The following is a 13491-nucleotide window of genomic DNA, read 5'->3' as shown; positions in this document are numbered from 1 at the left end:
TTCATCATCAACATCAGCCCATCCGCCTCAAGGTTGTTCATGTTGTGGCTTCACAAATGCTTTGCTGCATACCACGGTTGTAACGAGTGGTTATTTGAGTCAAAGTTGATCTTCTATCAGCTGGTCGGTCCATTCTCCTCTGCATCAACAAGGCATTTTTGCCCAGAGGACTGCTGGATGTTTTTCCTTTTTCAGACCATTCTTTGTAAACCCTAGAAATGGTTGTGCGTGAAAATCATAGTAACTGAGCAGATACTGAGAATACTCAGACCAGCCCGTCTGGCACCAACAACCATGCCACGCTCAAAGTTGCTTAGATCACCTTTCGTTCCCATTCTGACATTAAGTTTGGAGTTCAGTAGATTGTCTAGACCTGGACCACACCCCTAAATGCATTGAAGCAGCTGCCATGGGATTGGTTGATTAGATAATTGCATTAACGAGAAATCTTACAGGTGTTCCTAATAATCCTTTAGGTGAGTGTATACTCAAGTAAAAGTACGGTTACTTCATTTTTATTTTTAAAGGGGTACATTACTGGAACAATTATTAACTATTATAATAATTAACAACCACTTATGTTAAATATGCCGAGGGAACAATAATGCAAACCATAACCCATAAGGATGTGATCCTTAATTTGCATTTGTACCGGGTTGGGTGCGAACGCCGTTCCACACCCTTCCCATCAAATGACGGCTGAGCGTCGGCCGGTGAATCTCTTCCAGGGTATCAGCTGAGTGTGCAGAGTGTCACCTCTCTTCATGGATGTATAATAAGAAGCCTCCATTGAGCTCTGCCCACATCTGCAGACATCTGCCTCTGATTGGCTTACCCTTATATTCTTACCCTCAACTTCACCAATCTCACGACTAAACCTATCTGACGAAAGCAACTAGTACTAGCCAATCAGAGGCGAGTCATGCCTTCTCAGTCCCTCCGGACCATCCATTCTAGCATCAACCATATTAAATAGCAGCCTAAAAGCAACTAAATAATTTAATTACTTTCATGATGTTGAGAGCTTTGAATGTACCCTTACTCTTATGTATGTGTTCAATATCAATTTGTCTTTTGGTTTACACTTTCGCTACTAATTCAGAGTCAGGTTATTGTACTTTTCTCTACACTATATTCATTTGAAAATTTTATTTACTGGATGGCCTCGATGGAGGGGAGTGAGTGATGGAGGGGAGTGAGTGAATAACCGGTGATGCGTTGGGCAAAGATCTGAATTCTTCTGCCACCACTGGCAGGAAAGATCTTCATTGGTTGTGTTTGTCTCTGTCCTCAATAGGCATTTACACATGTGGCAATAAATGATGGCTGAATTCCATTTAGCTGCTTCAGTTTAAGGGTCCCAGTATTGTGCCTGCTGGCTCACTTTCTCACTGTCATGGCTCACTTGGACAGTTGAATAGAACAGAGCCATATTTAATGCAAGCCATGTTAATTGGTAAAACCCATGCCTTTCCTACTATGACAAGTCAAACTGGTAGATGTGATATGCTATGACAATTTGAATCGATGATTGTAAAGCATATTAGAGAAGAAACAGATAAGGTGGAACACAAGCTAAGTGCAATGTGTTCATGTGTTGTTTTCTCTCTTCCTCTCTCCAGTTGGTGTAATTTCCACAGAAGTGACCTACATTTTGGGAGGGCTGGTATTCGCCTGGATTGTAGAGGAGTGGGTTTGGGATTACGCCATAACTGTCACACTGCTGCATGTCGCGATGACTGTAGCAGGTAAACTCAAACACACAACTCAAACACACACAGATACACAGAAGGAAGATCAATAGAGCGGAACAGCTGATAGGATTGGAAGCCTGGTTATGTAACTGGATATAGTGGCTGTCGTTCAGAGATGTAAAGGCACACATAGACATGAACTATTCATTGTGTTTTAGAATTTAAAGGACCAACATACATTTCTGACAGCCATTTGATTTAAAATAGAATAAAGAAAACAAACTAAACTATAATAAATGCTCAAAATTAGGACCTAAAGAAAAACATCCTTAACTTGCACCTTTTTTCGTCTTTCACTTGTAAATAAAGTGAATATGCAGTACGTTTTGTGTACAGGTAGTATTTTAACACACTGTTTCCATGTTTCTGCAGTGATGTCAGACTTCCCTTCAGCTGAGCAATGGTGGATAGCTCTGGGTAAGATTCCTACTTTCTTCTTCTCTCTACCCCTCCATGTGTATCCTTATCTATCTCCAACCCAATTTTGCCTGTTCCCAGACTCACTATAACTCACTTCACATCCCTTCAGATTCAGGCTTTAAGGACAGCTACTGGCCGACTAAAAGTTCCTTTAATTGATCTCTTTTTCTTATTTATTTAATCCCTCTCTATGCAGGTTCAGGCCTGGTGATGATGATATTTGGAGGACAGCTCATGGCCTATAAACTCTTCAGAAGCAACTTTGTCTATCCAGCTGAACTACAGAACTTCTAATGAACATAACAAGGAAAGCTTTTAACTGGCTTACTGGTTAATCTCAGGTTGGATACATCCCAGTGGGTTCACTTTTCAAAGACTGCATTGCTAGGTTCATGTTGCATCGATATGAGCAACTACAGTATGTCTATCAAGACTGTATATATTTTATAAAGTAACCACAAGAAACATTTTCTCTACAAACCAACTTTGTTCAGTAGCTAATAGTCAGATCCCTCCATGTACAAATGGCCCAACATTGTCTATTTTCTACAGCATATTCTGTTTAAATATTGTTAGGGCCTGAGAATGGAAGGGCCAGGGGCTGCTGCTGCACATTCACATTTTTGAGAGACTTTGGATGATAGAAAACTCCCGAAAATTGCTCCAAAGTTCCACCAAAAGAAATTTGGTTGAGCATTGCTCTCATCTTTAGGAACATTTTATGTTTTTTTTTTATTATTTTTGCCTGACAGGAAGTCAGCCACCTTGGATTTTGTGCGTTAATTTTCATTTCACGAACACGTTTTAGAACATTAGCATGTGCAAGGGCCCTTTCATTGCTGTCTGCAGCTTTCATTTTGTATTTTTTCTTTACAAACTTCATATACCATAAGCTAAATCTAATAGATCAAACATATAATATTCTGAAAAAAAGAAACTGCATTTACAGCTGTTAAATATGACCAAGTTAAAACATATCTACTGCCTGATATTTTTCCAATGGTGAGTTAAGTCAGAAATTTTTCTACTGTAATGTATTGTTAGTCGAATATGTGTCATACACAAGATTTGTAGTGTATAGTGGGCTGGCGTAGTCTAATGACGACATGTTTTACCTATATGCTGGTTGTATAAATTAGGTAAAACTGGATTTACATTAAATACTTTTTATTTTAAGTTATGTTTGTGTGTTTGTGTACTGTAACGTTATGTGTGTACAACTAGAAGAGCCCCGGCTAAAGTGGCACCTGCCTGGGTAACAAAGACAGAATCATAGCTCTGTCTTATGGAATGCCGTTTTATTCAGAATTAAATAAATGAATAAATACATGAATAAAGTTATTTCAAGAGACTTTTATTTCATAAATCCACATTTATTTATTTCAGTACTTATTTTCCTAATGCCACATTTATTTATTTCAAGAGACTTATTTTCCTAATGCCACATTTATTTATTTCAAGAGACTTTTATTTTCCTAATGCCACATTTATTTATTTCACTCTATTTATTTCCATTTCTTATATGCAAAGAGAGTGCAACACGACCGGCAGTTTGCGGTACTCTTTACCCAGCGCACAGTCACCTATTCTGGGGTAACTAGACCACCAACTAGCGCTGACCTGACGGAGCACCACGACCGGCAGTTTGCGGTGCTGTGTGCCCAGCCCGGAGTCACCTATTCTGGGGTAACTAGCTAGACCACCAACTAACGCTGACCTGACAGAGCACCACAACAGGCAGCTCGTGGTACTCTGTCCACTGCGGGTTGACACGACAGCTAAGGCGTTGTTAAGTGAGCTAGCGGGCAAACGACTGCTCTAATTCACATTAAACTGAACATTTCTGTTGAAGGTGAAGTGAGACAAGGTGAACGGGAATTTTTCTCGAAGAGAAACGGGTATCTCTCTCTCCCCCGGCTGTGCCTGCTGTGTGTGTGTGTGTGTGTGTGTGTGTGTGTGTGTGTGTGTGTGTGTGTGTGTGTGTGTGTGTGTGTGTGTGTGTGTGTGTGTGTGTGTGTGTGTGTGTGTGTGTGTGTGTGTGTGTGTGTGTGTGTGAGCTCCACCTTACATTGGGTTCTCCGAGCGACGAGCTAGCAGCCCCGGCAGACGCTAGCTGGCTGTCGCATCACTATATGGAGCTTCTCAACTCAACTGAAATGTCTGTATCGTCACTGCGCTGCATTTTTATGAACTATGATCCAGCATGCTCCGTCACGCTATTACTCAACGAGAGCTTCTCAACTCCGAAAACTTTGAAGCAAATTGTCAATTCGGCAACGATTTTCGCAAGACTGCCTATATTCGAAATCGAAACAGTTCATTTCTTGCCAAAAACATTCTCAGAAGTGAATTTAGTGATGAATAAGATGGTGAAAATTGTTAAAATTGCCCTGTTGTTGGTCTGCCAAAGAAGTCCCATTCACCTTGTTCTGAATGTGAGATAGCCACGCCCCCCGATTTGCATATAAGAACTTGAAATAAATAGAGTGAAATAAATAAATGTGGCATTAGGAAAATAAGTCTCTTGAAATAAATAAATGTGGACTTATGAAATAAAAGTCTCTTGAAATAAATAAATAAATAAATATGGACTTATGAAATAAAAGTACCATGAAATAATTAAATATATTTATTTATGTATTTATTGCCTCATTTATTTATTTCATGATGTATTTCAAAGGCATATTTATTTATTTATTCATGTATGTTTTTATTCATTTATTTATGTATTTATTCATTTATTTAATTCTGAATAAAACGGCATTCCATACTGTCTGATCGTCTCCACTCTATTTAGATATCGCCTAAAGTCACAGATGTGAAAGAGAATCTGGGGCTTACAGAAAGTATTGTTTTGGAGCATCATATATTTTTTTTATAATGGGTGATTTGTATTCAAATATAACATGAATTGAGGCAGTAGTCAGTAAACTTGACGCATGCTGTTTGTACCTCTGTGCTGCCCACAGTTCGTCCCGATTTGTTATCAAGGCTTAACCCCGCCTTCCTACGGGCCGCGCCTACTGCTATATTGAGTGACCCCAAACATGAGCGCCAAAACAAAGTAAGAAATTACTTTTACTCTTAATCAAGCCACTTGTTTAACTACGGTTTAAAAAACTGCTTAACGGTAGCGGTAACTTACCTACCAGCTAAATGTCAGGAAACGGGTTAGTCTCCAGTATCCGGAGGTTAATAAGCGCTGAAGAGCGGCTGGTGCGGAGCACTCCGGTAAGTTAACATGATGAAGGCATGGATGTATTGAGAGGGTGAAGGGGTTAGCATGGCTAGCTAATTAGCTAATTAAGTGCTAACGTTAGCTGCAAAGACTGATTAGCTGACTGACTAGCTTGCTAAGTGATTACGTTTATGTTAGAGCCATGTGTGACTGTAGAAAATACGTTTAAAATTCACAATACTGCAGACCTGCTAACGTTAGTTCGGTTGCGGTCATTAACTTACGATGTTGCTAAGTTATTCAGCTGTTAGCATCGGTCTTTTTTAGCTAGCTAAAGTTTAAAAAATAATTTAATTATAGCTAGATCTGTGGGAAATGTGACACATGTTCACAATTTATTTAGCTAAGTGAGGCTAAAGTGTGATCATAACAGTTTAAGTTAAGCATGCAGCTAATGTTGAATTTTATATTAACGTTTAGCTAGATTAATTCAGTGCGACTGCATCGGAAGTTGAGATCATTGACAATGACACTGATGGGTTACGCCAAAAAATATTTGAAAATAAAATTAGTTTATGAACCTGATAATCATGTAGTACAGCAGCATAACAAAACAAATCGCCAACTAAAGCAAAATCGGACAGGGCTCCACACTAACTTTTTGCCTTGGTTGCACTGGTGCGCCTAACTTTTTTTATTTAGGTGCACCAGCACAAAATTTAGGTGCACCCAAATTTTTCCTCGCATCGCCGTAACGCTGAATGGCGATACACGATATATAGCTCTGTATTTTTTTACAAAGTGGGCTAAATGTTCAGTTTTAAGTCAAAGCCACTTTTCACAAGCTCTTTTATTAAAACAGATTATGATTAAAATAAAATGCAAAGACAGGGTTTTCTTTACCAGTTTGAAAATATACAGCTGCAACACATGTAAATGAAAGTTATCTAAAATGAATAGCCTGAGAAAGCTCCTTCATAAGCTTTCAACAACAATAACAGACTGATTAAAAGAGAGAGAGGACGCCCGGATAGCTCAGTTGGTAAATAAAGAGGTTTGACTCTGACCTGCAGCCCTTTTTTATATACACCCGGAAGAAAATTTTAAATATTCCATATTTTAAAGCATCACTCTGATGCATTTTGAGATGCATTTTTTGCCAACCAACAGTGTAATATTTCAATATGCACTCATTAAAGTTAATTTGACTGGCAAAACAGTTAAAGTCCTTCTGACATTACACAATAATAAAAGTCATAATTTTTAAAGACTAAAAAGTTTTGGATACATTTGTACTTCTTCCAACCATATATTAAATAAAGAGTCAATGTGGATTTACATATTGCAATAATATCATAATCCTAAAATGAATCATTGTGAAAACTAAAATTTACTACTTTGGCCAGGTCATCATCAAAAAAGCAAATTAGTACATTCATGATTTTGTCCATGCTGATATTAGCTGCTTTATTTACATTTATTAAAAACGTGGCATTGTTTATCTTTTCATATAGCTAGAAGTCTAAACTCTGGGACAAGGCCGTTATGTTTAAATACCTGCCATGCTGATTCCAAACAGACAGCTTTATCAAGGCAGTTTGGGCTTCAGATAGCTTTTACAAATCATGATCTGCTATGAACGTGCACGCACGTGTTGTTTGTATCACGGTCGTTCAGTAAAGGAACAGTCGCAGTCTTAACGGTAGCGGTCGTTGCCGGTAACGTACTCGTATTACAGAGTGCACGGACCGAAGCTTTGTGACTAGCATCTAATGACTAGCAAGCACCGTCTTACCGCTGCCGCCGTCTTCCTTGAACATGCGCTGCAGAAGTTTGGTGGAAGTTCGATGATTGGTCAAATCCATAGACAGTATGGTTAAATCCAGCGCATTAAAACAAATCCCATGTGGACTTTGTAATTAATTTATTTTTCTAAAATAGTCATACGGCACCAGGCCCGAGTACTTACACCCCCCCCTCTCCCGCCTTAAACATTTTCTCATCAAATCTACACGATTCACGTAGGTCACCTATTTTGGTTTCAAAACGGCGAATTTCGCCGAAAGGTGAGTGATTTTCATGTCTGTACATGTCATCCCCCCACTCTCTCTCCCCTTTCATGTCTTCAGCTTTCCTATCAAAATATAGGCCAAAATCTTAAAAAAAAAAAAATAGAACGACCGAAAGACAGGGGGAGTGCGATGGACTGAAGCGTATGCTAGGCTACTCAGAGAGTGACGGCTGACTCATTAGCGGCGTTGCACCAGTCTTGTGTAGGCTATGAAATGTCTGTATCGTCACTGCGCTGCATTTTTATGAACTATGATCCAGCATGCTCAGTCACGCTATTACTCAACGAGAGCTTCTCAACTCCGAAAACTTTGAAGCAAATTGTCAATTCGGCAACGATTTTCGCAAGACTGCCTATATTCGAAATCGAAACAGTTCATTTCTTGCCAAAAACATTCTCAGAAGTGAATTTAGTGATGAATAAGATGGTGAAAATTGTTAAAATTGTCCTGTTGTTGGTCTGCCAAAGAAGTCCCATTCACCTTGTTCTGAATGTGAGATAGCCACACCCCCCCGATTTGCATATAAGAACTTGAAATAAATAGAGTGAAATAAATAAATGTGGCATTAGGAAAATAAGTCTCTTGAAATAAATAAATGTGGACTTATGAAATAAAAGTCTCTTGAAATAAATAAATAAATATGGACTTATGAAATAAAAGTACCATGAAATAATTAAATATATTTATTTATGTATTTATTGCCTCATTTATTTATTTCATGATGTATTTCAAAGGCATATTTATTTATTTATTTATTTATTCATGTATGTTTTTATTCATTTATTTATGTATTTATTCATTTATTTATTTCATGTGGTTTTATGAACTATGATCCAGCATGCTCCGTCACGCTATTACTCAACGAACTGAAGTTAGTTTAATAATGTGTTTTTCGCCGTGGCTGCCGCAGTAACAGAGTTACCAGCGGAAACACTGGTACCAATACAGGTTTCCCTCTCATACTTAACAATATACAGCTGTGTTAATAACAATTAAAACTGTAGACAAATGTCGGGAGTTTGGACCAGCGGCGCTGTGTCTCTCCATGTTGCAGGGGAGCCGGCCGGTGTGTGAGTGAATGGGGGCGGGGCTGCGCGGAGGAGAGATCCAAATCCAAACACAGGCACGGCTTTCCAGAAGGAATGGGTCATGTAACGCAACATTAAACCATATTCATATAAACAACATTGCTTCGTTAGTGGAGAGGCAGCGGATGCGAGGACGTTAGGTGCACCGGTGCGACCTAGGAAAAATCTTAGTCGCACCCTTACAAATTTTGGTCGCATTTGCGACCAAATTGGTCGCACTCTTGAGCCCTGTCGGAGCTGACAAAAGAATAAAATGCTGTGAGCCTTCGTAGAGATTGCATCAAAGCAGTTTTCTCATCAGCATTTCTGTAACTACTGTAGTTTTGTTTTTATTTCAAAGCCGTTCAGTAGAAAAAATCTAACTTCTTGCCACTTGTAGAGTCCATTTGATCAGCTTCGCCAGCAGATGAATGATGTCTTGGGAGATGAAGGGATCCTGAAAGAGGTGGTCCAACCCGGAGAGGGCCCACCTGTGCCCCAAAATGCTTCAGTATTGAGTATTTACAAGTGAAATTCTGTTCTAAAAAAACCCTCGCACAGTTTGCCAAAAGATTTTTGTCATGCTGTAACTAATCCTCATTCTCCTTCTTCCATAGTCCATTACTCCGGCTTCCTGGAATATTCCGACCTGCCTTTTGAAACCACCACACACCGCAAGTACCCCCAAATGATGAAGTTAGGGAGAGGTCAGTAATCCTTTGTGCAGATTCCATAGAAGTTCTCTCTTTGTTTAAAAAAAAAAAATAATCAATTCAGTTTTTGAAATGATCATGCAAACAGATGTGACGCTGGCTGGACTAGAGCTGGGTCTGTTGACCATGAAGAAAGGAGAGTTCTCCCGTTTCCTCTTACAGCCCCAGTATGCATACGGGGACATGGGTTGTCCTCCGTTAATTCCTGCTGCTGCAGTGGTTCTGTATGAGGTTCAGATCCTCGATTTCCTCGACTCGGGACAAGTGGACAACTTCATCGCAATGAGTCCGGTAGGAAGGCTTCAGGTGTCCTGTTGTTGTTACAGCCTGAGAATACGGACAGGTCAGAAATGACCTAAGACATTGTTCTTCCACTTGACAGCAAATGCATGCTTATGTCATGCTACTTAAAGGAGATTTATTTATAGTTCCATCCACTTATATGCATACATTTGCATTAGTGCACTTACGCACATGCTAGTCTGGCTAGTCCACACAGCACTCTGGGATGGGAGAAAAACATGCTCTGGTTTATTGGCATTTCTTTAAACCAATCACAATCGTCTTGGGGCGGCGCTAAGCGCCGGACACAATAACGGTGCCTCTGCAAAATAGCCTCATGAAGGAACTTGTTTTGGTGGAACTTGTGCTCGTTCAAAAGTTGTTTTAGTCTGAGAAAACTCAGATTGGACAGATAGTCTAGCTAGCTGTCTGGATTTACCTTGCAGAGATCTGAGGAGCAGTTAACCATAGTCCTCATAAATCCACCAGAGTTTAGAATGTCAACACAAAGAAAGCGGAAGATAGCGGACATCCGGCCGAAAATGAGGGACATCCGGTGGATTTTCCGGAGCAATGCCCTACATGAATCGTCGTCGATATAGACTATGCACGTGCAGTCTTCCTATTGATTATGCACCTTGAAACTTTGCATTATGGCTTATAACCTATCATTTTATTTTAATAGCCAAAATAAGACAGAAGGAGGTATAAAAATGTCCTTTGCATTGCTTTTTACTTTTATTTCTCTTACCTTTCTTCAGGAGGAGCAGAACGAAGTTCCTCTGTCCACGCTCCTCGACGTTGTCAACACACTACGCAGCTTTGGCAACCGTTGTTTCAACCAGAGCCGTTATGACAACGCCAAAGATCGCTATAAACAGGTAGATCTTGATGAGCGCATAAAGAAACCATGCTCTATTTACAGGTATTTGTTGCCTTCATTTTACTGTACTAGTACAAATGAAAATGTATTTAGTATTGGATTCTGTGCTTGGCCGCCAGGCAACGAAGCTGCTGGGGAACAGGGAAACGCAGAGCGCTGCAGAGGCGGAGGCGATCAAGATAGCACTGCTTCCCCTCTACCTGAACCTTTCTCTCACTGAGCTCCGTCTGGACAGCCCTCACAAAGCCCTGAAATATGGCAACAAAGCCTTGGAGATAGACTCTGCCAACACAAAGGCTCTTTTCCGCTGTGGTCAGGTCAGATGGCGCTTTTCGCTTTGTTTCCCAAATCCTCAGATAAAAAGCCTCACAGGCTCTTGGAGGTCTTGTGCCTGATCGTAAATGTTTTGAAGTCGCTAAGAAGGTTAAAAATAGGGATGGTGACGGCACAGACAGAAATAGATGTTCAATCCTTGGAGAATTGTATCATATATTGTTTATGTTGCATGAAGAACTTCTAATGATAACATTTTTGTAAAACATGTTAATTTTTTTAAGTTAAATTTTTTTTTTTTTTACTTTTAAACGCTGTGTGAGCCACAAATGCCACTAGGGATCCATGTGCAGCCTGTCCTTCACCCCCAGGGGTCCCTCTGTTGTTAATTGCGTACTCTCTAGATAACAATTCCATTATTCAGACTGATGTCATCTCTGTCAGGCGTATCTGGAGCTGCATGAGTACGAGAGCGCCCAGGGTTGCCTCGTAACTGCTCAAGCAAAGAAGCCCTTTGACTGCGACATTAACAACCTACTGAGGAAAGTGGCAATGTAAGATGAACTTTTGTTGACACATTCAGGAAGTTTAGAATGAATACTGTTGTCAAGGCAGTACGGCTCCATTGGCCCACAAATGGCTATAGTTTCAAGGTAACATAGAATTATCAAGCTTATATTTTTGGCTTTAAAATATGCCTTCAGCTATGCTTATTGTATGGCATATTTGGTGTTTTAGTTTAAAATGGTAATGCTATAGGGCTGTGTATTGGCAAGAATCTGGCGATACGATACGTATCACGATACATGGGTCACGATTCAATATATTGCAATATATTTCGATACTGTGCGTAAGGCGATTATATTGGGGGGAAAAAGACATGATGTGCATAAAAGTCAAAGAAGTTAACTTTAGGTAAACAATTCAGTACACAGAAAATCAAACTGCCAGTTTGGGATTGTGGTTCAAATTTTTTTATATGCTAAAGTAGGCCAAAATTCAGCCATAGCTACATTGCTAGCTTCTAGCAAAAAGACAGGCACTGTTAGGCAAGGACACTAGTGGTGCGTCTCAGCATAGCCATCTTGCGGTAGGGGATTTAAACATAAACGTGAACCACTGTCTTACATGAATATTTTTTTTACGTAAAATAAAAATCAATATTGCGTTTTTGAAAATCGATACAGTATTGCAAAATAAAATATCGCGATACTCAAGTGTATCGATGTTTTTCTTACACCCTTACAATGCTACTCTTGACTTGATTCCATCTTTCAGATGCTATAAAGACAGCTTGGACAAACAGAAAGACTTGTACTCCAAGATGTTCAGAGACCTAAGGGGCAAGTAAAGATGACGAAGAAGGTAAGAAATCCTGTCTATCTGTTAGGGGGGCATCAAATCTTTTAACCAAGACACAACAATGACTTTTGCCTGCATTCCACACTACAGTTCCCATGATTCTTAGCAAAAGGCACATAGTTGAAATTGGAGCTGGGCAACATGGAGAAAATCAAATATCACACTATTTTTGACCCAATACCTCAATATGGATATTGTGGCGATATTGTAGGGTTGACAGTTGGTGCTTTCACAAAATATGCACACAATGAGATTTTTTATAAATAATCATCAGTTATGTTGATATAATAACTATGTGGGTAAAGGCAAACAATCTGGTGTGTTCAGAAAAGCACATCACTCTACTGTAGAGCAGCCTTTAAAACCAGGAAAAGACAACACTTATGTCATATCAGGATATTACAATATCCAAAATTTAAGACGATATCTAGTCTCATATATCACGATATTGATACAATATCGATATTGCCCAGCCCTAGTTGAAATATCATTGGACCAGTAGTTTTTTAGTGCCATTTTTATGTTATGAAAATAATCAGGTGCTTAAATTTTACTGCCCTGCACAAACATTAGATAGTAATTTAACTTAATTTAACGTGGCAGAAAAACACTGCATCATGTTTAAGCTTTTCAGAGAGACTGATCTCATTGACAAAATGTTTGTGTGTTGCAGATGATAGTGTAAAGAACAAACTTCAACGTCAACAGCACATTTTCTCTCCAGCACTGCGAATTCTGAAACCTTTTTTGTGTTTTTTTGCATATCTTGTGAAAAGGAATAATGTTGTACAGATGCAACGTTAATTTCCTTTTAAAATAATTAGTTGTGTTCTGTAGAATTCTTCAGATGTTTGTTAATAATGCTCAACATTTTAGTTTTTTGGTTGAGGATATGCAGAAGTTGCTTCCACCTTACATACCTAAAGGCTGGTAGAACATTTGCTGGGGTGTTAAATATTTGCATGGGGTCTGATCACTCTTGGGATGATAATGATAAAAAAAATAAAAAAAATAAAAAATGTTTTTCACTTCTAAGCGATCTTGTCTTTGTTTTATATCAATTGGAAAATGCGTGTTTTCATGATAATTTCTTCATACATTTAACATGCTGACTTTAATATCTATAATATAATAATTTAATGTCTCTTTTGTGCTGCCTGTGAGATTTGGCTTGCAGCATGGCAAAAACTAGACAATAGAGCAAAGTGTGCCACGGTGCATGGAAGATCATTCGCATTTTGATTCAAGGGCTACTAGTCGTGTGTACTAAGAAACACCAGGGGGCAGACTTGAACAATCTGTGCCTCCAGAACAGCAACCTGCTCATTTTACTGTATAAAATGAGATTTAAGTGTAAAACTTTCAGTCAAAATATTAAAGTCAAGCTTTGGCAAAACAATACAACTAATATGTAAGGTATTTGACCATTACAATCTGAAAAGTTAAGGTGTCTTAGATATTCTTAAATTGGCCAGGGCCCGCGCTTC

General features: G+C 39.1%; 2 protein-coding genes across 3 annotated transcripts in view; both read left to right on the top strand.

The window, feature by feature from the left end:
• The window catches only part of tmem244 (transmembrane protein 244), a 78495-nt gene extending 74989 nt beyond the window's left edge, over window positions 1-3506 (top strand). For both annotated transcript variants that reach the window (XM_039781052.1, XM_039781051.1), the window contains 3 exons: window positions 1623-1748; window positions 2127-2171; window positions 2371-3506. In XM_039781052.1, coding sequence (XP_039636986.1) covers window positions 1623-1748; window positions 2127-2171; window positions 2371-2468 — 269 coding nt within the window. In that variant the 3' untranslated portion in view covers window positions 2469-3506. The remainder of the gene's footprint in view (window positions 1-1622; window positions 1749-2126; window positions 2172-2370) is intronic.
• Window positions 3507-5135: 1629 nt separating this feature from the next.
• On the top strand, window positions 5136-12873 carry fkbp6 (FKBP prolyl isomerase 6). The gene is made up of 9 exons (XM_039781049.1): window positions 5136-5405; window positions 8892-9009; window positions 9109-9198; window positions 9293-9495; window positions 10248-10367; window positions 10489-10686; window positions 11087-11196; window positions 11921-12007; window positions 12678-12873. The coding sequence occupies exons 1-8, from the start codon at window positions 5331-5333 to the stop codon at window positions 11991-11993; spliced, it is 987 nt and encodes a 328-aa protein (XP_039636983.1). The 5' UTR covers window positions 5136-5330; the 3' UTR covers window positions 11994-12007; window positions 12678-12873.
• Window positions 12874-13491: the final 618 nt, after the last annotated feature.

Source organism: Perca fluviatilis, chromosome 18, assembly GCF_010015445.1.
Source record: "Perca fluviatilis chromosome 18, GENO_Pfluv_1.0, whole genome shotgun sequence".
Lineage (NCBI taxonomy): Eukaryota > Metazoa > Chordata > Actinopteri > Perciformes > Percidae > Perca > Perca fluviatilis.
Note: the sequence above shows the minus strand (reverse complement) of the source record. Positions and strands in the feature narration are given on the sequence as shown.

What these genes read in the sequence shown, in the direction of transcription:
- fkbp6 (XM_039781049.1), top strand. Translation starts at nt 5,331, where the DNA reads ATGTCAGGAAACGGGTTAGTCTCCAGTATCCGGAGGTTAATAAGCGCT. An exon ending in GGCTGGTGCGGAGCACTCCG is followed by an intron (nt 5,406 to 8,891) that starts GTAAGTTAACAT and finishes TGCCACTTGTAG; the next exon opens with AGTCCATTTGATCAGCTTCG. An exon ending in CTACTGAGGAAAGTGGCAAT is followed by an intron (nt 11,197 to 11,920) that starts GTAAGATGAACT and finishes TCCATCTTTCAG; the next exon opens with ATGCTATAAAGACAGCTTGG.